The following is a 23978-nucleotide window of genomic DNA, read 5'->3' on the forward strand; positions in this document are numbered from 1 at the left end:
CGCAGGCGCGCGGGGCCCCAGCGGCCGTTGACGCGCTGAGGGGGGAAACCCGGCGGGACGGGCCTGGGCGGGGGGGGCGGACGGAATCCGCCTCCATCCGCCGCCCGCCGGCCCCGTCCGGCCCCGCAGCGGCCGCATCCGGTGAGCGCGGAGCCCGCCCGGGGCGGACAGGTGGGTATCGATGCGGGGGGGCGCGGCTCCGAGCAGCGGCGGGGCCGGATTCATCCCCCCCCCCCATCCGTGTTCACCTCACCCGCCGCCATCTTGGCAGCGGCGGCCTCATCGCCGCCCCCCCCCCCACCCCTTGGTTGTCCCCCCGGTTCGTCCCCGTGTCACCCGGCCCGTGTCCCCCCAGGAGGGGCGGCCGGTGCCGATGCAGCGCGATGAGCGATCGCCCGGCGGCGCGGGGCAGGGAGGGCCGGCGCTACGCCTGCCTCAGCCTCAGTGAGAGCTACCGCGGGCGGGCGCTGGAGCCGCCGCGGCCCAACGGTGAGAGCGGGGCACGGGGACCCCGAACCGACCCCCCCGGAGACAGCGGGGGACACCCCGGGTGGGGCTGGGAATGGGGGTCCCCGCACGGAGGGACCCGGGAGGCCCTGGGGGGGTTTGGGGCCCAGGGGAGCTTGGGGGTGAAGGTGGGGGCATTGGGACCCGGGGGGGCTCTTGGGGGGGTTTTAGGACCCAGGGGAGCTTGGGGGTAAATGTGGGGACCCTGGGGGCGCATTGGGACCCGGGGGGGCCCTTGGAGGGGTTTTAGGACCCAGGGGAGCGTGGGGGCGTTAGGACCAAGGGGGACTCATGGGGGGGTTTAGGACCCAGGGGAGCTTGGGGGTAAATGTGGGGACCCTGGGGGTGCATTGGGACCCGGGGTGGCCCTTGCGGGGGTTTTAGGACCTGGGGGGGTTTAGGGGTAAATGTGGGTGCATTAGGACCCGGGACTCTTGGGGGGGTTTTAGGGCCCAGGGAAGCTTGGGGGTGAATGGGGGGGCTCTGGGGGGGCTTTAGGACCCAGAGGGACTCTTGGGGGGGTTTTAGGACCCAGAGGAGCTTGGGGGTAAATGCGGGGGCTCTGGGGGGGCATTAGGACCCGGAGGGGCTTGGGGCTAAATGTGGGGACCCTAGGGGTGCATTAGGACCCAGGGGGACTCTTGGAAGGGGTTTTAGGACCTGGAGGGGCTTGGAGGTGAATGTGGGGGCTCGGGGGGGGCATTGGGACCCAGGGGGACTCTTGGGGGGGGTTTTAGGACCTGGAGGGGCTTGGAGGTAAATGTGGGGGCATTAGGACCCAGGGGGGGCTTGGGGATAAATGTGGGGACCCTGGGGGTGCATTAGGACCCGGGGGGGTCCTTGAGGGGGGTTTTAGGACCCAGGGGAGCTTGGGGGTGAATGTGGGGGCTCTGGGGGGGCTTTAGGACCCGGGGGGACTCTGGGGAGGTTTTAGGATCCAGGGGGAGGTTGGGAATAAATGTGGGGGCCCTGGGAGAGGTTTGGGATGAATTTTGGGGCTCTGAGGGGGGGTTTAAGATCTGAGGGGGGTTTTAGGACCTGGGGGGGCTTGAGGATAAATTTGGGGGTCCTGGGGGGGCTTGGGGATAAACGTGGGGCCCGGGGGGGCTCTGGGGGGGTTTTAGGACCCAGAGGGGCTTGGGGACAAATTTGGGGGATCTGGGGTTCTTGGGGGTAAGTGTGGGGGTCTGGGGGGGGTTTAGGACCCAGGAGAGCTTGGGGACAAATGTGGGGGCTTTGGGGGGGACATTAGGACCCAGGGGGCTCTGGGGGGGGTTTAGGACCCAGGGGGGCTTGTGGACAAATTTGGAGGACCTGGGGGTCTTGGGGGTAAATGTGGGGGCTCTGGGGGGGTTATAGGACATGGGGGGGGCTGGGGGATAAATTTGGGGGTCTTGTGAGGGGGGCGTTAGGACCCGGGGATCTCTCAGGGATCCCGTAAATTTGGGGGGGGTTGGGGTGTCCCCCCAATTTGGGGACATGGACTTTGGGGGGGGGCGTGTTAGGGTCACCCCAGTATTTTTTACCCCCCCAATGATCAAGAAGCCCCAGATTTGGGGGAGGGGGGTGTAAGTTTATTTGGGGGGGTCGCTTGGCTTTTGGGGTGTTATGGGCATTTTGAGGGGGGCATTGATGGGTTGGGGGGGTGTGGGGTGCTGTTCTATGGGGGGGATATGGGCGCCCCCAAATAATTCAGAGCTGGGGGGGTCGTGGGGTTAAAGAGCCTGGGAAAGGTGGGGGGGTTGGTTCTATGGGGGGGATTTTGGACCCCCCCCCCCCAAATAAATTAGATTGGGGGGGCTTAATGGGGTTAAAGAACCTTGGGGGGGTGGTTCTGTGGGGGGATTTTGGGGCCCCCCAAATAAATAAGAATTGGGGGGGGGATCATGGGGATTCAGAACCGAGGGGGGGCAGGGTGGGTCTATGGGGGGGATTTGGGACCCCCAAATAAATTAAAATGGGAAGGGGGGGTTAATGGGGTTAAACAACTTTGGGGGTGGGGAGTGGTTTTATGGGGGGGATTTTGGGTCCCCCCCAAATAAATTAGAGCTGGGGGGGGTGGTAATGGGGACTTGGTTCTATGAGGGGGTTTTTTGGGTCCCCCCAATGAATTAGAAGTGGGGGGGGGGTCATGGGGTTAAAGAACCTGGGGAAGATGGGGGGGGTTGGTCCTATGGGGGGGGATTTTGGGGTGGTTCTGTGGGGGGATTTGGGCCCCCCCACCCCCACAAGGCCTTGGCGGGGGGTGCAGGGGGTGCCCCCGTCCCCCTGACCCCCCCGTGCTCCCCAGCCCCCCCCCGCCATGGGCTGCAGAGCCTGGGCAAAGTGGCCGCGCGGCGCATGCCCCCCCCCGCCAACCTGCCCAGCCTGAAGGCCGAGAACAAGGGCAACGACCCCAACGTGGCCCTGGTGCCGCGCGACGGCTCGGGATGGGCCAGCAGGCAGGAGCCCCCCGAGCACAAGAGGTGACCCCGGGACCCCCTGACCCCCCCTGACCCCCCCTGAACTCACCTGGACCCACCTGACCCCACCCGGACCCACCTGATCCTCCCAGGATTGTCCTGGACCCCCTGACCCCCCCTGAACCTGCCTGAACTCACCTGCACCCCTGGAGCCTCCAGAACCCCCCTGGACCCCCTGAACCCCCCTGAACCCCCCTGACCCTCCCAGAACCCCCCTGAACCCACCTGAAGTCCCCCGACCCCCCCCCCCGGACTCTGCTGAACCCCCAAACCCCCCTGACCCCCCCCGAACCCACCTGGACCCACCTGACCCCCCCTGAACACCCTGGACCCCACTGAACTCACCTGGACCCCCCTGACCCCCCTGGACCCACCTGACCCCCCCTGAACCCCCCTGGACCCCCTGAACCCCCCTGACCCTCCCAGAACCCCCCTGAACCCACCTGAAGCCCCCTGACCCCCCCTGGACTCTGCTGAACCCCCAAACCCCCCTGACCCCCCCCAAACCCACCTGAACCCCCCAGAATTCTGCTGAACCCTCAAACCCTCCTGATCCCCCCCAAAATCCCCCTGAACTCTCCTGAACCCCTAAATTCTCCCTGACCACCCAGAACTCCCCCAACCCCCTCAGGAACCCCCTGAACCCCCAAAACCCCCCTGAGCCCACCTGAACCCCCAGAACGCCCCTGGACCCCGCAGAACCCCCCTGAACCCACCTGGACCCCCCAGGACTCTCCTGAACCCCCCAAACCCCCCTAATCCCTTTAGAACTCCCCTGAACACCCCCTGACCCCCCCAAAGCCTCCTGAACCCCCCCAGAACCCCCCTGAACCCACCTGGACCCTGAGAACCCCCCTGAACCTGCCTGGATCCCCAAAACCCTCTTGAACCCCCCTGAACCCCCAGGACTCTCCTGACCCCCCCAGAACTGCCCCAGGGTCCTAAAGCCCCCTAGTGCCCCCAAATAACCCCAGGGTCCTAAAGCCCCCAGTGCCCCCAAATAACCCCAGGGTCCTAAAGCCCCCCAGTGCCCCCAAATAACCCCAGGGTCCTAAAGCCCCCCAGTGCCCCCAAATAACCCCAGGGTCCTAAAGCCCCCCAGTGCCCCCAAATAACCCCAGGGTCCTAAAGCCCCCCAGTGCCCCCAAATAACCCCAGGGTCCTAAAGCCCCCCCAGTGACCCCAAATAACCCCCAGGGTCCTAAAGCCCCCCCAGTGATCCCTGTACCCCCCATTTCAGTTCCGAGCCCTCAGCCCCTCCCCGGCCGCCATCGCCGTCGCCGCCGGATTCGCAGACGCCTGCGGGCGCCAACGCGACCAAACGGGGCCCCGCGACCCCCGAGGTGGGTGCAGACCCCCCCAAAACCCCCCTGACCCCCCCTTTTCAACCCTAACCCCCCCCTTTTCAATACATGCTTTCCAGACCCCCCCCACGCCAAGCGCAGCAAAGTCCTGGGCGCAAACCAGCGCTACCCACGGCGATGGTAAAACCCCCCCCGTCCCCCCAATATGGTGCGCCCCACATCTTTGGGGACCCCCCCGGGTGGTAGGGGGGTCCGTCACCCCCTGTGTGTCCGTGTCCCCCCCCCGCAGGCGCGAAGGGCCCGATCCTGCCGGCGCGATTCTCGCGGGAGGAGTTTCCCAGCCTGGGGGCGGCCGGCGAGCAGGAGAGGGGCGGCCGAGAGCGGGACGGTGCCGACGCGTCGTGTGGGCCCGCACCGAGCCCCCGCCCCACAGGTCTGCCCCACGGAGCGGGGGGGGTGCCCCACGGATTGGGGGGCACCGGGGGTGGGGGTGCCCCATGGATTGGGGGGCACCAGGGGTGGGGGTGCCAACGGGTTGTGTGGGCCCACACTGAGCCCCCGCCCCACAGATCTGCCCCACAGAGCGCCCCATGGATTGGGGGGCACCCCATGGATTGGGGGGTACCAAGGAGTAGGGGTGCCCCATGGATTGGGGGGCACTGGGGGTGGTGGTGCCAATGCATCGTGTGGGCCCGCACTGAGCCCCCGCCCCACAGGTCTGCCCCACGGAGCGGGGGGGACACCCCAGGGGGTGGGGGGTACCAAGGAGTGGGGGTGCCCCATGGATTGGGGGTCACCAGGGGTGGGGGTGCCAATGCATCGTGTGGGCCCGCACTGAGCCCCCACCCCACAGGTCTGCCCCACAGAGCGCCCCATGGATTGGGGGGGCACCCCAGGGATTGTGGGGGTGCCCCATGGATTGGGGTGCTGTAGGGCTTGGGGGCAGCCCATGGATTGGGGGGCACCCCATGGATTAGGGGTGCCCCATAGATTGGGGGTGTCCCATGGGTTGGGGTCTGCCCTATAGATTGGGAGGGGCATTATGGATAAGGGGGCTGCCCCATGGGTTGGGGGTACTCCATGCATTGGGGGTGTTCTATGGATGGGGGTGCCTTATAAGCTAGGGGTGTCTGATGGATTGGGGGGACACTATGGATTGGGGGGCTGCCCCATGGATTGGGGGCTGCCCCATAGACCCCCAACCCCCGTTTGTCCCCAGGGGGCAGCTGGCGGGACGCGCGCGGGGCCGAGGACGCGCCGCCCGAATCCGGGGGGCTCAACCCCCCCGGCCCCCCCCACTTCCCCCCCTATCGCGGGATGATGCCGCCCTTCGTGAGTACTGACCCCAAAACCCGGGACCCCAGGCTCCTGACCCCCCCCAGTGACCCCAGATACCCCCAGGGTCCTAAAGCCCCCCCAGTGACCCCAAATAACCCCAGGGTCCTAACGCCCCCCCAGTGCCCCCAAATAACCCCAGGGTCCTAAAGCCCCCCAGTGCCCCCAAATAACCCCAGGGTCCTAACGCCCCCCCAGTGCCCCCAAATAACCCCAGGGTCCTAACGCCCCCCCAGTGACCCCAAATAACCCCCAGGGTCCTAAAGCCCCCCCAGTGACCCCAAATAACCCCCAGGGTCCTAAAGCCCCCCCAGTGACCCCAAATAACCCCCAGGGTCCTAAAGCCCCCCCAGTGACCCCAAATAACCCCCAGGGTCCTAAAACCCCAGTGACCCCAAGTAGCCCTGGGTCATCCCCATATCCTCCCAGGGGGGTCCCCAATAATTAAACACCCCCTTTTTAATTTGTGCCCCTCCCCCCCATAGATGTACCCCCCCTATTTGCCGTTCCCCCCACCCTATGGGACCTATCGCTACCCTGATGCGCAGAGGTGAGTTTGGGGGGATTTTTGGGGGGGTTTTTGGGGGGTTGGGGTTTTGGGGGTCACTGATGCCCCCCCCGCAGGTTCCCGCGGGCGCGTGGCCCCCAGGCCCCCCCGCCCCCCCCCGGGCGCCCCCCCGTGCTCAAACAGGATGAGCTGAAGGAGTTTGATGAGCTGGACCAGGAGAACGATGAGGGCTGGGCCGGTGAGGGGGTTTGGGGGTTCGGGGGGGTTTTGGGGTTCGGGGGGGTCTGGGGGTTCAGGGGACGCTTTGGGGGTTCAGGGTGGTTTGGGGTTTGGGGAGGGGTTCGGGGTTCGGGGGGGGTTTGGGGTTTCAGGGGGCGTTTGGGGGGCTTTGGGGTTCAGGTGGGGTTTTGGGTTCAGGGGTGTTTGGGGGTTTTGGGGAGGGGTTTTGGGGTTCAGGGGGCTTTGGGGGTTTTGGGGGGGTCCCCAAGATTTGGGGGTGTCCCCAGGGGGGGTCATGGGTGTTGTCAAGAGTTTGGGGGGCTCATGGAGTTTTGGGGGGGGTTTCTTGAAAGTTAGGGGGGTCTGGGAGATTTAGGGGAGTCCCCAAAAGCTTGGGGGGTGGGTCAGGGGCTTTTCGGGGGGTCCCCCAAAATTTGTATTGGGGGGGGGTCCTAGGAGGTTCCTCCAGGCTCTGGAGGTCTGGGTGGTTTTGGGGGGTCCCCCAAACTCTGGGTGGATTGGGGGGGGGGTTTTCGTGTGTCCAGGGGAGTTTGGGGTGTCTGGGGGGGTTTTTTGGGGTCGGGGGTCCCAGCCCCCATGGCCCCCATGGCCCCCATCCCAGGGGCGCACGAGGAGGTCGATTACACCGAGAAGCTCAAGTTCAGTGACGAGGAGGACGGGAGGGACTCGGAGCAGGAGGACGAGGGGTGAGCCCCGGATCACCCCAGAAACACCCCCAGAACACCCCAAAATCACCCTGAAAACAGCCCCCAAAACACTGCTAAACACCCCAAAACCACCCCAAAACACCCCCCAAAAAACACCCCCAGAAACATCCTGAAACACCCGCAAAAACACTGCTGAACACCCCAAAACCAGCCCGAAACACCCCCCAGAAACACTCCTAGAACCACGCCCCCCTCCTGAAACCACGCCCCCTCCTGAAACCACGCCCCCTCCTGAAACCACGCCCCCTCCTGAAACCACGCCCCCTCCTGAAACCACGCCCCCCTCCTGAAACCACGCCCCCTCCTGAAACCACGCCCCCCTCCTGAAACCACGCCCCCCTCCTGAAACCACGCCCCCCTCCTGAAACCACGCCCCCCTCCTGAAACCACGCCCCCCTCCTGAAACCACGCCCCCTCCTGAAACCACGCCCCCTCCTGAAACCACGCCCCCCTCCTGAAACCACGCCCCCCTCCTGAAACCACGCCCCCCTCCTGAAACCACGCCCCCCTCCTGAAACCACGCCCCCCTCCTGAAACCACGCCCCCTCCTGAAACCACGCCCCCTCCTGAAACCACGCCCCCCTCCTGAAACCACGCCCCCCCTCCTGAAACCACGCCCCCCCTCCTGAAACGACGCCCCCCCTCCTGAAACCACGCCCCCCCTCCTGAAACCACGCCCCCCCTCCTGAAACCACGCCCCCCCTCCTGAAACCACGCCCCCCTCCTGAAACCACGCCCCCCTCCTGAAACCACGCCCCCACCCCGAGACCACGCCCCCCACCCCGAGACCACGCCCCCCACCCCGAGACCACGCCCCCCCACCCCGAGACCACGCCCCCCTCCCGAAAACCACGCCCCCCTCCCGAAAACCACGCCCCCCCAACCTTGTTCCCCAAAACACCCCAAAATTGTCCCCAAAACTTCCCATAATGCTGCTGGAACTCCCCCAAAATGCCCCAGGCCCCCCATAAACCCCCAAATGAACCCCAAGCCCCGCCATAGAGCCCCCTGCCCCACAAGTGAACCCCAGACCACTGTTAGCCCCCAATTCCCACCCCTCAGGTGACCCCCAGACCCCATAACCCCCAATTCCCCCCCCAAGTGACCCCATAACCCCCCATTCCCACCCCCAAGTGATCTCCAGCACCCCATATCCCCCAATTCCCACCCCAAGTGACCCCATAACCCCCCATTCCCAGCCCCAGCCCCCCATATCCCCCCATTCCCAGCCCATGTGCCCCCCAGCCCCCAGGTGCCCCCATGAACCCCCTGCTCTCTCCCCCCAGGAAGTCGCCCCCCCCGGAGGAGCCGGCGCCCGCCCCCCCCGCGCCCCCCAAGTCGCCCCCCAAGCCCCCCCCGGAGGGGCCCAGGGCAGCGGCTCCGCCCCCCCCGCCCCGGGGGGTCCCCCCGCCCCCCCCCAACCGCGGCAGCTGGGCCCAGCCCAACGACCTCGCCGTGAGTCCTGGGGGGTGCTGGGGGGCGGTGTGGGTCGGTGTGGGTCACTATGGGTCTGTGTGTGTCCCTATGGCTCCCTGTGTGTCCCCATGTGTCCCTGTGTGTCCCCATGTGTCCCTGACCCCCATGTCCCCCCAGGCCAGCTCCGAGTGCTGGCGGCAGCGCCGCAGTGTGGGGCTCCCTATGGCTCCCTGTGTGTCCCCTATGGCTCCCTGTGTGTCCCCATGGCTCCCTGTGTGTCCCCATGGCTCCCTGTGTGTCCCCATGGCTCCCTGTGTGTCCCTGACCCCCATGTCCCCCAGGCCAGCTGGGAGTGCTGGCGGCAGTGCCACAGTGTGGGGCTCCCTATGGATCCCCATGTGTCCCCATGTGTCCCCATGTGTCCCCATGTGTCCCTGACCCCCACGTCCCCCCCCAGGCCAGCTCCGAGTGCTGGCGGCAGCGCCGCAGTGTGGGGCTCCCTATGGCTCCCTATGTGTCCCCATGTATCCCTATGTGTCCCCATGTGTCCCCATGTGTCCCTGACCCTGATGTCCCCCCAGGCCAGCTGGGAGTGCTGGCGGCAGCGCCGCAGTGTGGGGCTCCCTATGGCTCCCTGTGTGTCCCCATGTGTCCCTGTCCCCCCCAGGCCAGCTGGGAGTGCTGGCGGCAGCGCCGCTGTGTGGGGCTCCCTATGGCTCCCTGTGTGTCCCCATGGCTCCCTATGGCTCCCTGTGTGTCCCCATGTGTCCCCATGTGTCCCTGACCCTGATGTCCCCCCAGGCCAGCTGGGAGTGCTGGCGGCAGCACCGCAGTGTGGGGCTCCCTATGGATCCCTATGGCTCCCCATGTGTCCCCATGTGTCCCTGACCCCCATGTCCCCCCAGGCCAGCTGGGAGTGCTGGCGGCAGCGCCGCAGTGTGGGGCTCCCTATGTGTCCCCATGTGTCCCCATGTGTCCCTGACCCCCGTGTCCCCCAGGCCAGCTGGGAGTGCTGGCGGCAGCGCCGCAGTGTGGGGCTCCCTATGGATCCCTGTGTGTCCCCATGTGTCCCCATGTCCCCCAGGCCAGCTGGGAGTGCTGGCGGCAGCGCCGCAGCGTGGGGCTCCCTATGGATCCCTATGGATCCCCGTGTGTCCCCATGTGTCCCTGACCCCCATGTCCCCCCAGGCCAGCTGGGAGTGCTGGCGGCAGCGCCGCAGTGTGGGGCTCCCTATGGCTCCCTGTGTGTCCCCATGTGTCCCTGACCCCCCCGTCCCCCCCAGGCCAGCTGGGAGTGCTGGCGGCAGCGCCGCAGTGTGGGGCTCCCTATGGCTCCCTGTGTGTCCCCATGGCTCCCTATGTGTCCCCATGTGTCCCCATGTGTCCCTGACCCCCCCGTCCCCCCCAGGCCAGCTGGGAGTGCTGGCGGCAGCGCCGCAGTGTGGGGCTCCCTATGGCTCCCCATGTGTCCCCATGTGTCCCCATGTCCCCCAGGCCAGCTGGGAGTGCTGGCGGCAGCGCCGCAGTGTGGGGCTCCCTATGGCTCCCCATGTGTCCCCATGTGTCCCCATGTCCCCCAGGCCAGCTGGGAGTGCTGGCGGCAGCGCCGCAGCCCGGCCGTGTCGGCCGCGGTCGCCCGCGCTCGCCGGCGCCGGGAGGCGGAGGAGCAGCGGCTGCAGGAGCAGCGCCGCGCCGCCTGCGCAGAGAAGCTCAAGCGCCTGGACGAGCGCTTCGGGGCCCCCGAGAAGCGGCCCCCGCGCCCCGAGGGACCCCGGGCAGCCACCGCGACCCCCACGGGCACCACGGGGACCCCCAGAGTGACCCCCGGGGCGGGGGAGGAGCAGCAGCAGCAGCAGCAGCAGGAGGAGGAGGAGGAGGAGGAGGAGGAGGAGGGGGAGGAAGAGCAGATGGGGCTGAGGATGGAGGTGAGGGGGGACCCATGGATGGGGGGGGACCCATGGATGGGGGGGACCCATGGATGGGGGGGACCCATGGATGGGGGGACCCATGGATTGGGGGGGAGCCATGGATGGGGGGGGACCCATGGATAGGGGGGACCCATGGATGGGGGGGGACCCATGGATGGGGGGGACCCATGGATGGGGGGGACCCATGGATGGGGGGGGACCCATGGATTGGGGGGGACCCATGGATGGGGGGGACCCATGGATGGGGGGGGACCCATGGATGGGGGGGACCCATGGATGGGGGACACGTGGGTTGGGGGGACCCATGGATGGGGGGGGACCCATGGATTGGGGGGGACCCATGGATGGGGGACACTGGGTTGGGGGGGACCCATGGATGGGGGACCCATGGATTGGGGGGGACCCTTGGATTGGGGGGGACCCATGGATTGGGGGGGGACCCATGGATGGGGGGGGGCCCATGGATTGGGGGGGGACCCATGGATGGGGGGGGACCCATGGATGGGGGACCCATGGATTGGGGGGGGACCCATGGATGGGGGGGGACCCATGGATGGGGGGGACCCATGGATTGGGGGGGACCCATGGATGGGGGGGGACCCATGGATGGGGGGTGACCCATGGATTGGGGGGGGACCCATGGATTGGGGGGGACCCATGGATGGGGGGTGACCCATGGATTGGGGGGGGACCCATGGATGGGGGGGGACCCATGGATGGGGGGGACCCATGGATGGGGGGGGACCCATGGATTGGGGGGGGACCCATGGATTGGGGGGGACCCATGGATGGGGGGGACCCATGGATGGGGGGGGGACCCATGGATGGGGGGGACCCATAGATGGGGGGGGGACCCATGGATGGGGGGGGACCCATGGATGGGGGGTGACCCATGGATTGGGGGGGACCCATGGATTGGGGGGGACCCATGGATGGGGGGTGACCCATGGATTGGGGGGACCCATGGATGGGGGGTGACCCATGGATTGGGGGGTAACCCATAGATGGGGGGGACCCATGGATGGGGGGGGACCCATGGATGGGGGGGACCCATGGATTGGGGGGGACCCATGGATTGGGGGGTAACCCATAGATGGGGGGGACCCGTAGATTGGGGGAACCCATGGATGGGGGGTGACCCATAGATTGGGGGACCCTATGGATGGGGGATGACCCATGGGTTGGGGGGTACACTATGGGTAGGGGCTGCCCCATAGATTGGGGGTCACCATGGATGGGGGGGACACTATGGGGTGGGGTGGGGGGTCACCCCATAGATTGGGGGGGCACATTTGCTTTGCAGAGCCCACATGCACTTATGGGGCTGCCCCATAGATTGGGGGAGCTGCCCCATAGATCGGGGTGGGGGGGCACAGAACCGAGGGGCTGCCCCATAGCACCCCCCACCCTTCAGTGGGGCTGCCCCATAGATTAAACCCCCCCCCTTTTCTCCCCACAGCCGCCCCCGCCCCGGAGCCCCCCCAGGAGGCCCCTCCCCCCCGCCCCCCCCCGCCGCCCCCTCCCCCCCCAAGGGGGAGCCCAAGGGGGGGGAGGGGGGGGCGCTGCCCCTCCCCCGCCCCGCCCCCCCCGCCCCCAACCCGCCCCCCCCCCAGCCGGGCTTCCCCAAGTACCAGAAGTCGCTGCCCCCCCGCTTCCAGCGGCAGCAGCAGGTGGGGGGCACTTGGGGGGCTGGGGGGGGCACTTGGGGGGCTGGGGGGTAAATGGGGTGGGAGAAATTGGGGGTTATGGGGGGCTGGGGGGAGCACTTGGGGGGCTGGGGGGGCACTTGTAGGGCTGGGGGGTGGGAGGAATTGGGGGTTATGGGGGGCTGGGGGGGCACTTGGGGGGCCTGGGGGGCCCTGGGGGGCTGGGGGGTGGGAGGAATTGGAGGTTATGGGGGGCTGGGGGGGGCACTTGGGGGGCCTGGGGGGAACCTGGGGGTCACTTGTGGGGCTGGGGGGTGGGAGGAATTGGGGGTTATGGAAGGCTGGGGGGGGCACTTGGGGGGCTGGGGGGGCACTTGTGGGGCCCTGAGGGGAACCTGGGGGTCACTTGTGGGGCTGGGGGCACTTGGGGGGCTGGGAGGGGGAGGAATTGGGGGTTATGGGGGGCTGGGGGGGCACTTGGGGGTCACTTGGGCTGGGGGGGAGTTGGGGAGAAATTGGGGGTTATGGGGGTTGTGGCGGGTGACTTGTGGGGCTGGGGGGTGGGAGGAACTGGGGGGTGGGGGGAGTCACTTGTGGGTCTGGGGGTCACTTGTGGGTCTGGGGTCTGTTGATGTGGGGGGGGTCACTTATGGGTCTGAGCTGTCACTTATGGGTCTGGGGGGGGTCACTTATGGGTCTGGGGGGGTCACTTATGGGTCTGAGCTCTCACTTATGGGTCTGGGGGGGGTCACTTATGGGTCTGGGGGGGGTCACTTGTGGGTCTGGGGGGGTCACTTATGGGTCTGAGCTGTCACTTATGGGTCTGGGGGGTCACTTGTGGGTCTGAGCTCTCACTTATGGGTCTGGGGGGGTCACTTATGGGTCTGGGGGGTCACTTATGGGTCTGCCCCCCGTCCCGCAGGAGCAGCTGTTGAAGCAGCAGCAGCAGTGGCAGCAGCACCAGCCCCCCCCCCCCGCCCCTCCCCCCCCCGCCTCCGCCCCGCCCCCCCCGGCCCTGGGCGTCCACCCCTCCCCCCCCCACCCCCCCCAAGGCTCCTCCCCCCCCCGCCCTGTTCCGCCCGCCCCTCCCCCCCCAGCTGAACTTCGACCCCCGCTGGGTGATGCTGCCCCCCCCGCCCCCCCCGTTCCTGGACCCGCGGGTGCTGCAGGGCCGGCCCCCCCCCGTGGATTTCTACAGCGCCCCCCCGGGGGTGCACCCGGCCGGTCAGTGGGGCGGGACCCATAGAGGGGGGGGGGTTGGGGGTCGCGGGTCCCAGCCCCATAGATCGGGGGGGTGGTGGGTGGGGGTCAGGGGGTCCCAGCCCCATAGATCGGGGGGGGGGGGGTGGGTTGGGGGTCCCAGCCCCATAGATCAAGGGGGTGGTGGTTGGGGGTCGAGGGTTCTCAGCCCCATAGATTGGGGGGGTTTAGGGGGGGATCCCATAGATTCCTACAGCACCCCCCCGGGGGTGCACCCGGCCGGTCAGTGGGGCGGGACCCATAGAGGGGGGGGTTGGGGGTCGGGGGTCCCAGCCCCATAGATCGGGGGGGTGGTGGGTGGGGGTCAGGGGGTCCCAGCCCCATAGATTGGGGGGGGGTGGGGGTGGGTCAGGGTGTCCCAGCCCCATAGATTGGGGGGGGGGGTGGGGTGGGGGTCCCAGCCCCATAGATTGGGGGGGGGGTGGGGGTGGGTCAGGGGGTCCCAGCCCCATAGATTGGGGGGGGGGGGTGGGGGTGGGGTGGGGGTCTCAGCCCCATAGATCGGGGGGGGGGGTGGGGTGGGTAAGGGGGTCCCAGCCCCATAGATTGGGGGGGGGTGGGGGTGGGTCAGGGGGTCTCAGCCCCATAGTGGGGGGGGGATGGTGGTTGGGGGTCGGGGGTCCCAGCCCCATAGATTGGGGGGGGGGTGGGGTGGGGGTCTCAGCCCCATAGATCGGGGGGGGGGGGTGGGTTGGGGGTCCCAGCCCCATAGATCAAGGGGGTGGTGGTTGGGGGTTGGGGGTTCTCAGTCCCATAGATTGGGGGCAGGGGTGGGGTGGGGGTCTCAGCCCCATAGATCGGGGGGGAGGGTCCAGGAGGTCCTGGCCCCATAGGGGGTAGTGGGGGGGGGAAGGGTCTCAGGCCCATAGATTCTGAGGGGTTGGGGGGTCTCTGCCCCATAGAGAGCTGGGGTGTCAGGGGGGCCCAGCCCCATAGATGAGGGTGGGGGTCAGGGGGTCTGAAGCCCCATGGCAGGGTCACTTATGGGTCCCAGCCCCCCTGACCCCCATCTCCCCCCCCAGGTCTCCTCCCCCGCGAGCGCTCGGACAGCGGGGGGGAGGGGCGACCTCCGACCCCTTCGAGCGCCCGGCCCCGCCCCCCCCGGCCCCCCGGGCCACGCCCCCCGCGGGGGGGGGAGGGGCAGGGGGAGGGGCCCCTCCGGACGCCACCAAAGGGCCCTGGGGGGGCGGGGGGGGCCCCGACGGCACCGACCAGCGGCTGCGGTGAGTTCTGTTCGCTGCGGGGGGGCCCCGTTAACGTCCCCCCCCCCCCAATTAACGTCCCCCCCCAATTAACGTCCCCCCCTAATTAATGTCCCCCCCAATTTAGTCCCCCGCCATGTCCCAATTTAACATCCCCCCCCATTTAATGTCCCCCCATAATTAATGTCCCCCCATGATTATCGTCCCCCTATAATTTACACCCCCCTAGTTTATATCCCCATGTGTCCCCCCCTAATGTCCCCCCCAATTGATGTCCACCCATAATTAATGTCCCCTTTGTAATTAATGTCCACTAATTTATGTCCCCCCCCAATTTATGTCCCCCCCATATCCCCATGTCCCCCCATTTAACGTCCCCCCCCCATTTAATGTCCCCCCATGATTTGTCCCCATTTATATCCCTTAATTAATGTCCCCCCCCCTTTAATGTCCCCCCCTAATTTGTGTCCCCCCCCCCAGGAGCGCCACCCCCCCCGTCCGCCTGCGGGACCCCCCCCCATACGGGGGCACCTACCAAGCGCCGGAGCCGCCGGGGGGGGCCCCGCCCACCCCTCCCCCCCCCGCCCCCCCCCCGCCCCACCCTTGGGACCCCCCCCCCAAAAAAGCGGAGCCCCCCCCAGAGGAGCAGGCGCCGCCCCCCCCGCCCCCCCCCGCCAAGGACGAGCCCATTGGGGGGGGGGACGGGGGGGTCGCGCCCCCCCCGCGGGCCCCACAAACCCCCCCGGGGGGGAGGGGGCGGGGGTTCGCGCACCGAGACGCGCTGGGGGCCCCGCCCCCCCCGCCGCGCCCCGCCCCCCCAGCCTGACCCCGCCCCCTCGGACAAGCCCCTCCCCCCGCGCCGCGCCGGGCCAATCAAGAAACCCGCGCAGAGGGCGGGGGGGGAGGAGCCGCCCTCGGGGGGGAGGAGCCGAGCAAACCCCCCCCCAAGTCCAAGCCCATTGGTTCCGACCCCAAGGAGGCGGCGCCGCGCGGCACGGGAGGGGGCGTGGCCGGGGGGCGTGGCCGCCCGCGGGGTGGGCGGGGCGAGTACTTTGCGCGGGGGCGGGGCTTCCGCGGCGCCTACGGGGGGCGTGGCCACCGCGGCGCGGGGGGCGTGGCCACGGCGGGCGGGACGAGACCACCCCGGGAATTCCGCTCCTTCCGGGGGGGGGCGGAAACGTTCTACCCCGGGAAACCCCCCCCCCGAACCGCCCCCCCCAGCGCCGCCCCCAACCCCCCCCCGGCGCGGGGGGGCAGCGAGACCCGCAGCGAAGGCTCCGAATACGAGGAGCTGCCCCCCCCCCGGCGGCGCCAGCGCGGCTCCGAGTCCGACGACAGCGACAAAGAGCCCCCCCCTCCCCCCCCACCACCAACAGCCACGCCCCCCCGGGGCTCCCCGCCCCCAACCCCCCCCGCGGCGGCCGCGTTTTCACCCCCCGGGGGGTCCCATCCCGCCGGGGCCGCGGGGGGGGCAACGCCCGCGCCCCCCCGCCCTGGAGCCCCCCCCGCAAGAAGATGGAAGCGCCCGAGAAGGACAAAGCCCCGCCCCCCGGGCCGGACCAGCCCAAAGCGCTGGCGGGCGGGGGGGGGCTGGGGGGCGGGGCCGAGCGCCCCCCCCGCCGGCGCCGCCATGGGCGGGGCCAACAGCAGGACAAACCCCCCCGCTTCCGGCGCCTCAAACAGGAACAGGCCAAGGCGGGGGGGGGGGGCGCCGCGCCCCCCCCGCACGTGGAAGATCCCCCGGCCCCCCCCCCCCACCAACCCCGCGGTGCGCGCGCCCCCCCGCCCCCCCCCTCCTCCTCCTCGCAGCCCCCGCCCCCCTCCAGCCAGCCCGGGGGGGCCCGATCCCCGGACCTGTCCAACGAGGCCAATGAGGAGTGGGAGACGGCGTCCGAGAGCAGCGACCTGGGGGGGCGCCGGGGGGGCCCCGAGAAAGACCCCGCCCCCGGGGGCCCCCCCGCCGCGCAGAGCCCCCCCAACCCCCCCCCGCCCCATAAGGAATTGGGCTCCAAGCGCAGTTTCTCCAGCCAAAGGCCCGGGGCGGAGCGGGGGGGGCGGCGCGGGGGGGCGGGGGCTCCGCCTCCTCCCCCCCCCGGCGCGGGGCCCGGTGGGAGCGGCCAGGGCGGCGCCAACCACCCCGCCCAGCCTGCGGGGGGCGCTGCCCGCGGGGGCGGGGCCCGAGGAGGCGGCAGAGCAGACAAGAGGGGGTGGGGGTCCCCCAAGAACCGCAGGTGAGCGGGGGGGGGGGTGGGAAATGGGGTTGGGGGGGGTCGGGGGTATTGGGGGGGTGGTCTGGGGGGCTCCAATGCGGTTTGGGGGGTCCTGGGGGGTTTCAATGGGGCTTTGGGGGGGGTCAGTGGGTATTGGGGGGGGGTTCAATGGGGGTGAGGGGAGTGGGTGGGTATTAGGAGGGGTGGTCTGGGGGGGTCCAATGGGGCTTTGGGGTGGGTCTGGGGGGGTCAATGGGTATTGGGGGTGTCCTGGCGGGGTTCAAAGGGGTTGGGGGGTTCATTGGGTTTTGGGGGGGGTCCAATGGGGCTTTGGGGGGTATTGGGTGGGGGTCTGGGGGGATTTAATGGGGTTTGGGGGGGTCCAGGGGGGTCAAATGGGGTTTAGGGGGGGTCCTTGGGGGTGTTCAGTGGGGTTGGGGGGGTCGGTGGGTATTATGGGGGGTACTCTGGGGGGGTCCAATGGGGGTTTGGGGGGGGTCAATGGGTATTGGGGGGGTCTGGGGGGGTCAATGGCGTTTGGGGGGGGTTGCTGGGGTTGGGGGGGGTCTTGGGGTGTTTGGGGGTCCTGGGGTCCCGGGCTGTTGGGGTCCCCCGGTCACGTGTGTCCCCCCCCAGCCGCGGGCCGGGCCCGCCGGGGCTGTTCCCGCCCCCCCCCTCCGCCGTGTTCCGCCTGGACCGGGTGGAGCCCGCGGACCCGGGGGGGCTGCGCCGGGCGCTGGAACAGCTGCAGCGCCGGGGGCGGGGCCGGGGCTGCCCGCAGGACACGCCCCCCGCCGCCGGACACGCCCCCCCCGCCGCCGGACACGCCCCCGGGGGGGGACACGCCCCCGGGCTCCCCCCGCACGGCCCCGCCCACAGCGACACCGCCCCCGGGGGACACGGTGAGAGCCCAGAGCTGACCCATAGGGACCCATAGGGACCCATAGAGACCCATAACTGACCCAGAGCTGACCCATAGGGACCCATAGAGACCCAGAGCTGACCCATAGGGACCCATAGAGACCCATAGGGACCCGGAGCTGACCCATAGGGACCCATAGAGACCCATAGGGACCTGGAGCTGACCCATAGGGACCCATAGAGACCCAGAGCTGACCCATAGAGACCCATAACTGACCCATAGGGAACCATAACTGACCCGTAGAGGCCCATAGGGACCCATAACTGAGCCATAATTGCCCTATAGGGACCTATAACTGACCCATAGGGACCCATAGCTGACCCATAGGGACCCATAACTGACCCACAGAGACCTGTAGCTGACCCATAAATGACCCATAAGTGACCCACAGGGACGCACAAAGACCCATAACTGACCCATAGGGACCCATGGAGACCCCTGCCCCATATGTCCCCCCAGCCCTGCCCCATAGCGCTGACCCCATCTCCCCCAGCCCTGCCCCATAGCGCTGACCCCCATCTCCCCCAGCCCTGCCCCATAGCGCTGACCCCCATCTCCCCCAGCCCTGCCCCATAGCGCTGACCCCCATCTCCCCCAGCCCTGCCCCATAGCGCTGACCCCCATCTCCCCCCAGCTGCGGAGCCGCCCCCCCGCCCCTCCCCCCCCTCCTCGGGGGGTTTTTGGCCAAACGGCGGGAACGGCAGAGCCCCCAGAGCCAGGTGAGCGGGGGAGGGGCGGGGGGACCATTGACCCCTCCCCCATTGACCCCTCCCCCCTGACCCCTCCCCCATTGACCCCACCCCACTGACCCCTCCCCCACTGACCCCTCCCCACCGACCCCTCCCCCATTGACCCCACCCCACTGACCCCTCCCCCACTGATCCCTCCCCCATTGACCCCTCCCCACCGACCCCTCCCCCACTGACCCCTCCCCCACCGACCCCACCCCACTGACCCCACCCCAACGACCCCACCCCACTGACCCCTCCCCCACTGACCCCTCTCCATTGACCCCTCCCCCATTGACCCCTCCCCCACTGACCCCTCCCCATTGACCCCTCCCCCCGACCCCTCCCCCATTGACCCCTCCCCACTGACCCCTCCCCCACCAACCCCGACCCCACCCCATTGACCCCTCCCCCACTGACCCCACCCCAACGACCCCACCCCACTGACCCCTCCCCCACGACCCCTCCCCCATTGACCCCTCCCCCCGACCCCTCCCCATTGACCCCACCCCACTGACCCCGCCCCCACTGACCCCTCCCCCACCGACCCCTCCCCCATTGATCCCTCCTCATTGACCCCTCCCCCACCGACCCCACCCCATTGACCCCTCCCCCACTGACCCCTCCCCCATTGACCCTTCCCCACTGACCCCACCCCCACCGACCCCGACCCCCGACCCCTCCCCCATTGACCCCTCCCCCCGACCCCTCCCCCATTGACCCCTCCCCCCTGACCCGACCCCATTGACCCCTCTCCTATTGACCCCTCCCCACTGACCCCTCCCCACTGACCCCTCCCCCCCCAGGACCCTAAAGTCGGGGACCCGAGCGTGGGGGTGACCCCCCCGGTCTGGAACCGACTGCACACCAGTAAGAGATGGGGGATGGGATGGGGGATGGGATGGGATGGGATGGGGGGGATGGGGGGGATGGGGGGTGGGGTGGGTGGGGGTTGTGGAGACGGGGGATGGGGAGTGGGGGGGATGGGGGATGGGGGGATGGGGATATGGGGGGATGGGGGGTGTGGATCTGGGGGGATGGGGGGTTATAGGGGGCTGGGGGCTGTGGGTCTGGGGTTCCCGCCCCCACGTCTCCCACCCCTCCCCCGCAGGCGGCTCCCACAAGCCCCTCCCCCCCTCCTGGCCCGTGGGGCCGCTCGGGGACAGCGGCAGCACCGAGGTGAGGGGGAGGGGCACCCACGGTGACCCCACCGTGACCCCACTGTGACCCCTCTGTGACCCACAGTGACCCCACCGTGACCCCACTGTGACCCCACCGTGACCCACAGTGACCCCCATGTCCCCCCCATGCCCATGTCCTGATATCCCCCCACCCCCCCACATCCCCCCATGTCCCTGTGACCCCCATGTCACCCCATGTCCCCATTGACCCCCATTGGCCCCCATTCCCTCTGTGTCCCCCCATTGACCCCCATGTCCCCATTGCCCCCATTGACCCCCATGTCCCCCCCTGTCCCCCCATGTCCCCACTGCCCCCCCTGTCCCCATTGCCCCCATTGACCCCAATGTCCCCATTGCCCCCAATGTCCCCATTGACCCCCTGACCCCCATTGACCCTCTGACCCCCATTGACCCCCATGTCCCCACTGCCCCCATTGACCCCCATGTCCCCCCCTGTCCCCCCATGTCCCCACTGCCCCCCCTGTCCCCATTGCCCCCATTGACCCCCCTGTCCCCATTGCCCCCCATGTCCCCAGTGCCCCCATTGACCCCACATTCCCATTGCCCCCCCTGTCCCCACGTTCCCATTGCCCCCCATGTTCCCCAATGTCCCCATTGACCCCCCTGTCCCCATTGACCCCCTGACCCCCATTGACCCCAGTGTCCCCATTGCCCCCATTGACCCCCATGTCCCCCCCTGTCCCCATTGCCCCCATTGACCCCCATGTCCCCACGTCCTCATTGCCCATGTTCCCCAATGTCCCCATTGCCCCCCCTGTCCCCATTGCCCCCAGTGTCCCCATTGACCCCAATGTCCCCATTGCCCCCAATGTCCCCATTGACCCCCTGACCCCCATTGCCCCCAATGTCCCCATTGCCCCCAATGTCCCCATTGACCCCCTGACCCCCATTGCCCCCAATGTCCCCATTGCCCCCATTGCCCCCAATGTCCCCATTGCCCCCCTGACCCCCATTGCCCCCAATGTCCCCATTGCCCCCAATGTCCCCATTGCCCCCCTGACCCCCATTGCCCCCAATGTCCCCATTGCCCCCAATGTCCCCATTGCCCCCATTGCCCCCAATGTCCCCATTGACCCCCTGACCCCCATTGACCCCAGTGTCCCCATTGACCCCCATGTCCCCATTGACCCCCATGTCCCCATTGACCCCCAATGTCCCCATTGCCCCCATTGACCCCCCTGTCCCCATTGCCCCCAATGCCCCCATTGTCCCCATGTCCCCATTGCCCCCAATGTCCCCATTGACCCCCTGACCCCCATTGCCCCCAATGTCCCCATTGACCCCCTGACCCCCATTGACCCCCTGATCCCCATTGACCCCAATGTCCCCATTATCCCCATTGGCTCCCATGTCCCCATTACCCCCATGTCCCCATTGACCCCCATGTCCCCATTACCCCTATGTCCGCCCGTCCCCATTGCCCCCATTGACCCCACATCCCTATTGCCCCCCCTGTCCCCACGTCCCCATTGCCCCCCATGTCCCCCTGCCCCCCGTGTCCCCATGTCCCCCCATGACCCCCATGTCCCCCCATGTCCCCCCCGCCCCCTGACGGGCCGTCCCGTTCGCAGGACAGCGGGGTGGACGTGAGCAGCGTGTCCCTGTCCCTGTCCCTGTCCCTGTCCCTGTCCCTGTCCCCGTCCCCGTCCCCGTCCCCGTCCCCGTCCCCGTCCCCGTCGCCCGCGTCCTCGTCCCAGCGCAGCTCCCCGGCCGGGGGGCTCCCCCCCGCCCCTCCCCCCGCCGGGGCCCCGCCCCTCCCCCCGCACCAGGAGCCGCGCGCTCGCAACGGCCCCCCCGGGGGGGGGAAGGTACGGGGGGGGGGGGTGGGGGTGGGGGAGGGGAGTGGGGGAGGGGACATGGGGATGGAAATGGGGGGAGGGGATGTGGGGGTCGGGGAGGGGAATGGGGGAGGGGGGAGGGGAATGGGGGGATGGGACATGGGAGGTGGGGGAAGGGAATGGGGGAAGGGGACATGGGGGGATGGGAATGGGGGAGGGGACGTGGGGGAGGGGAATGAGGAGGGGGATGGGAATGGGGCTTGGGATGGGGGGGACATGGGGTGGGGGGAGGGGAATGGGGGTGCGGGAGGGGAATGAAGGGGTTGGGGGGTGGGGGAGGGGCATGGGGAGTGAATGGGGGATTGGGGGGGGAGGGGATGTGTGGGGGTTTGGGGGGGAGGGGAATGAATGGGGGGGTGGGGGAGGGGAATAGGGGTGGGGGAGGGGAATGGGGGTGGGGAATGGGGGGCTTGATGGGGGGACTTGGGGGTGGGGGAGGGTCGGGACCCCCCTCACCCCCTGCCCCTCCCCCCCAGGTGTGCGCCCCTCCCCCCCCGCCCCCCCCCGACCCCATCGGCACGGAGCGCAAGGCCCCTCCCCCCAGCGCTGAGGAGACGGGGGGGGGGCGGCCGTGGGGCCCGGACGCCTGGGTTCCCGCCCCCGGACGCCTGGGTCCCCGGGGGGGGCACGAGGAAGAACCACAGGGAGGCCCCGCCCCCGGGCCAGGGGGTAATGGGGGATGGGGGGGCGGTTGGGGGGAGATGGGGGTCAGTTGGGGGTCAGTTGGGGGTCAGTTGGGGGTCAGTTGGGGGTCGATCTCGGGGTTCATTTTGTGCCCCCCCCCAGGTCGACGTCGCCCCCCGGGATTGGGGTCCCCCCGAGAACAAGGGACCCCATGGGGACCCCCCCCCGGCCGAGGGCGGCTACGGCGGGGGGGGCGCCGTGGGGCAGGTATGGGTCGCTGTGGGTCACTGTGGGTCTCTATGGGTCGCTGTGGGTCAGGGTTGGGGTCTTTATGGGTCAGATATGGGTCTCTATGGGGCCCTATGGGTCAGTGTTGGGGTTTCTATTGGTCAGTTATGGGTCTCTATGGGTCAGCTATGGGTCTCTGTGGGTCCCTATGGGTCAGCATTGAGGTTTCTGTGGGTCAGTTATGGGTCTCTATGGGTCAGTTATGGGTTTCTATGGGTCCCTATGGGTCAGTGTTGGGGTTTCTATGGGTTAGTTATGGGTTTCTATGGGTCAGTTATGGGTCTCTATGGGTCAGTTATGGGTCTCTGTGGGTCCCTATGGGTCAGCATTGGGGTTTCTGTGGGTCAGTTATGGGTCAAGCTATGGATCTCTATGGGGCAGTTATGGGTTTCTGTGGGTCAGGGTTGGGGTCTCTATGGGTCAGTTATGGGTTTCTATGGGTCCTTTTACGCCAGGGTTGGAGTCGCTATGGGGCAGTTATGGGTCTCTGTGGGTCAGTTATGGGTCACTTATGGGCCCCTATGGGTCACTTATGGGTCTCCATGGGTAGGGTAGGGGGTGACTCGTGGGGCCGGGGGTGCTGTGGGGCAGGTGAGGGGGTGGGGGGGCAGGTGTGGGGCAGCCATGGGGCCGGGGGGGGTGACTTGTGGGGCGACCCCCACCCAGGTCCCTGTGGAGCCGCCACTGGGGGGCAGCAGCGGCTTCCGGCCGGGGACCCCGGGGATCGGGCCCTGCAGGTAACGGGGGCACAGAGCCCTGCCCCACATCGCCCCACATCGCCCCACATATCACCCCACATCGCCCCACATCACCCCACATATCACCCCACATATCACCCCACATCACCCCACATCACCCCACGTCAACCCCACATCACCCCCTGCCCCACGTATCACCCCTGCCCCATATATCACCCCACATCATCTCCTGACCCACATATCACTCCACATACCCCCCACATCACCCGCTGCCCCACATCACCCCGTGCCCCATATACCACTCCATATATCCCACACATCATTCTCTGCCCCACATATCACCCCACACACCCCCCTGCCCCACATATCACCCCCCACATAACCCCCCCCCCAACCCCCAGCCCCACATATCAACCCACACACCCCCCCTGCCCCACATCACTCCCCACATCCCCCCCTCTGCCCCACATCCCCCCCCACCCCCGGCTCAGCTCCGCCCCCAACCCCGTGTCCCCTCCCCCAGGCCGGTGTTGGTGGCGGGGGCGGGGCTGCCCCCTCCCCTCCCCCCCCCGCTCAAGGGGCCGTTTGTGGAGTTCCCGCCCGGGGGGGCCGCACCCGCCGCCCCTCCCCCCCCCGAGCTGCCCAAGATGGGGGGCGGGGGGGGGGGAGGGGCGGGGGGGCTGCTGTTCCCGCCCCCTCCCCCCGCGGCCCCTCCCCCCTTCCTGTACGGCGCCCCCTTCTGCCCCGAGGCGCCGCTGCTGCAGGTGAGCAAGGGGGCGCTGGGGGGATCTATGGGGCTCTGTGGGTCCCTGGGGGGCTCTATGGGTTCCTATGGGTCACTATGGGTCCCTGTGGGGTTCTATGGGTCTCTATGGGTCCTGTGCTCTTTCTGGGTCTCTATGGTCTCTGTTGGTCCCTATGGGTCTATGGGTTTCTGTGGGTGTGTATGGGTC

At 68.7% G+C, this 23978-nt stretch overlaps 1 protein-coding gene across 1 annotated transcript; it reads left to right on the top strand.

Annotated features, from left to right (window-relative positions):
- On the top strand, positions 1 to 22305 carry PRRC2A (proline rich coiled-coil 2A). The gene is given in 26 exon segments (XM_071801025.1): positions 1 to 171; positions 356 to 489; positions 2798 to 2972; positions 4210 to 4312; positions 4393 to 4453; positions 4563 to 4706; positions 5493 to 5605; positions 6094 to 6158; positions 6233 to 6354; positions 6958 to 7042; positions 8350 to 8518; positions 10060 to 10404; positions 11867 to 12028; positions 12030 to 12077; positions 12976 to 13085; positions 13087 to 13277; positions 14336 to 14364; positions 14367 to 14536; positions 14996 to 15924; positions 15927 to 16746; positions 17362 to 17627; positions 18282 to 18366; positions 19487 to 19554; positions 21149 to 21385; positions 21892 to 22084; positions 22202 to 22305. Coding segments are annotated over 24 exon segments (4677 nt in total). The 5' UTR covers positions 1 to 171; positions 356 to 383; the 3' UTR covers positions 21966 to 22084; positions 22202 to 22305.
- Positions 22306 to 23978: the final 1673 nt, after the last annotated feature.

Source organism: Patagioenas fasciata, chromosome 34, assembly GCF_037038585.1.
Source record: "Patagioenas fasciata isolate bPatFas1 chromosome 34, bPatFas1.hap1, whole genome shotgun sequence".
In the NCBI taxonomy this organism is placed as follows: Eukaryota; Metazoa; Chordata; class Aves; order Columbiformes; family Columbidae; genus Patagioenas; species Patagioenas fasciata.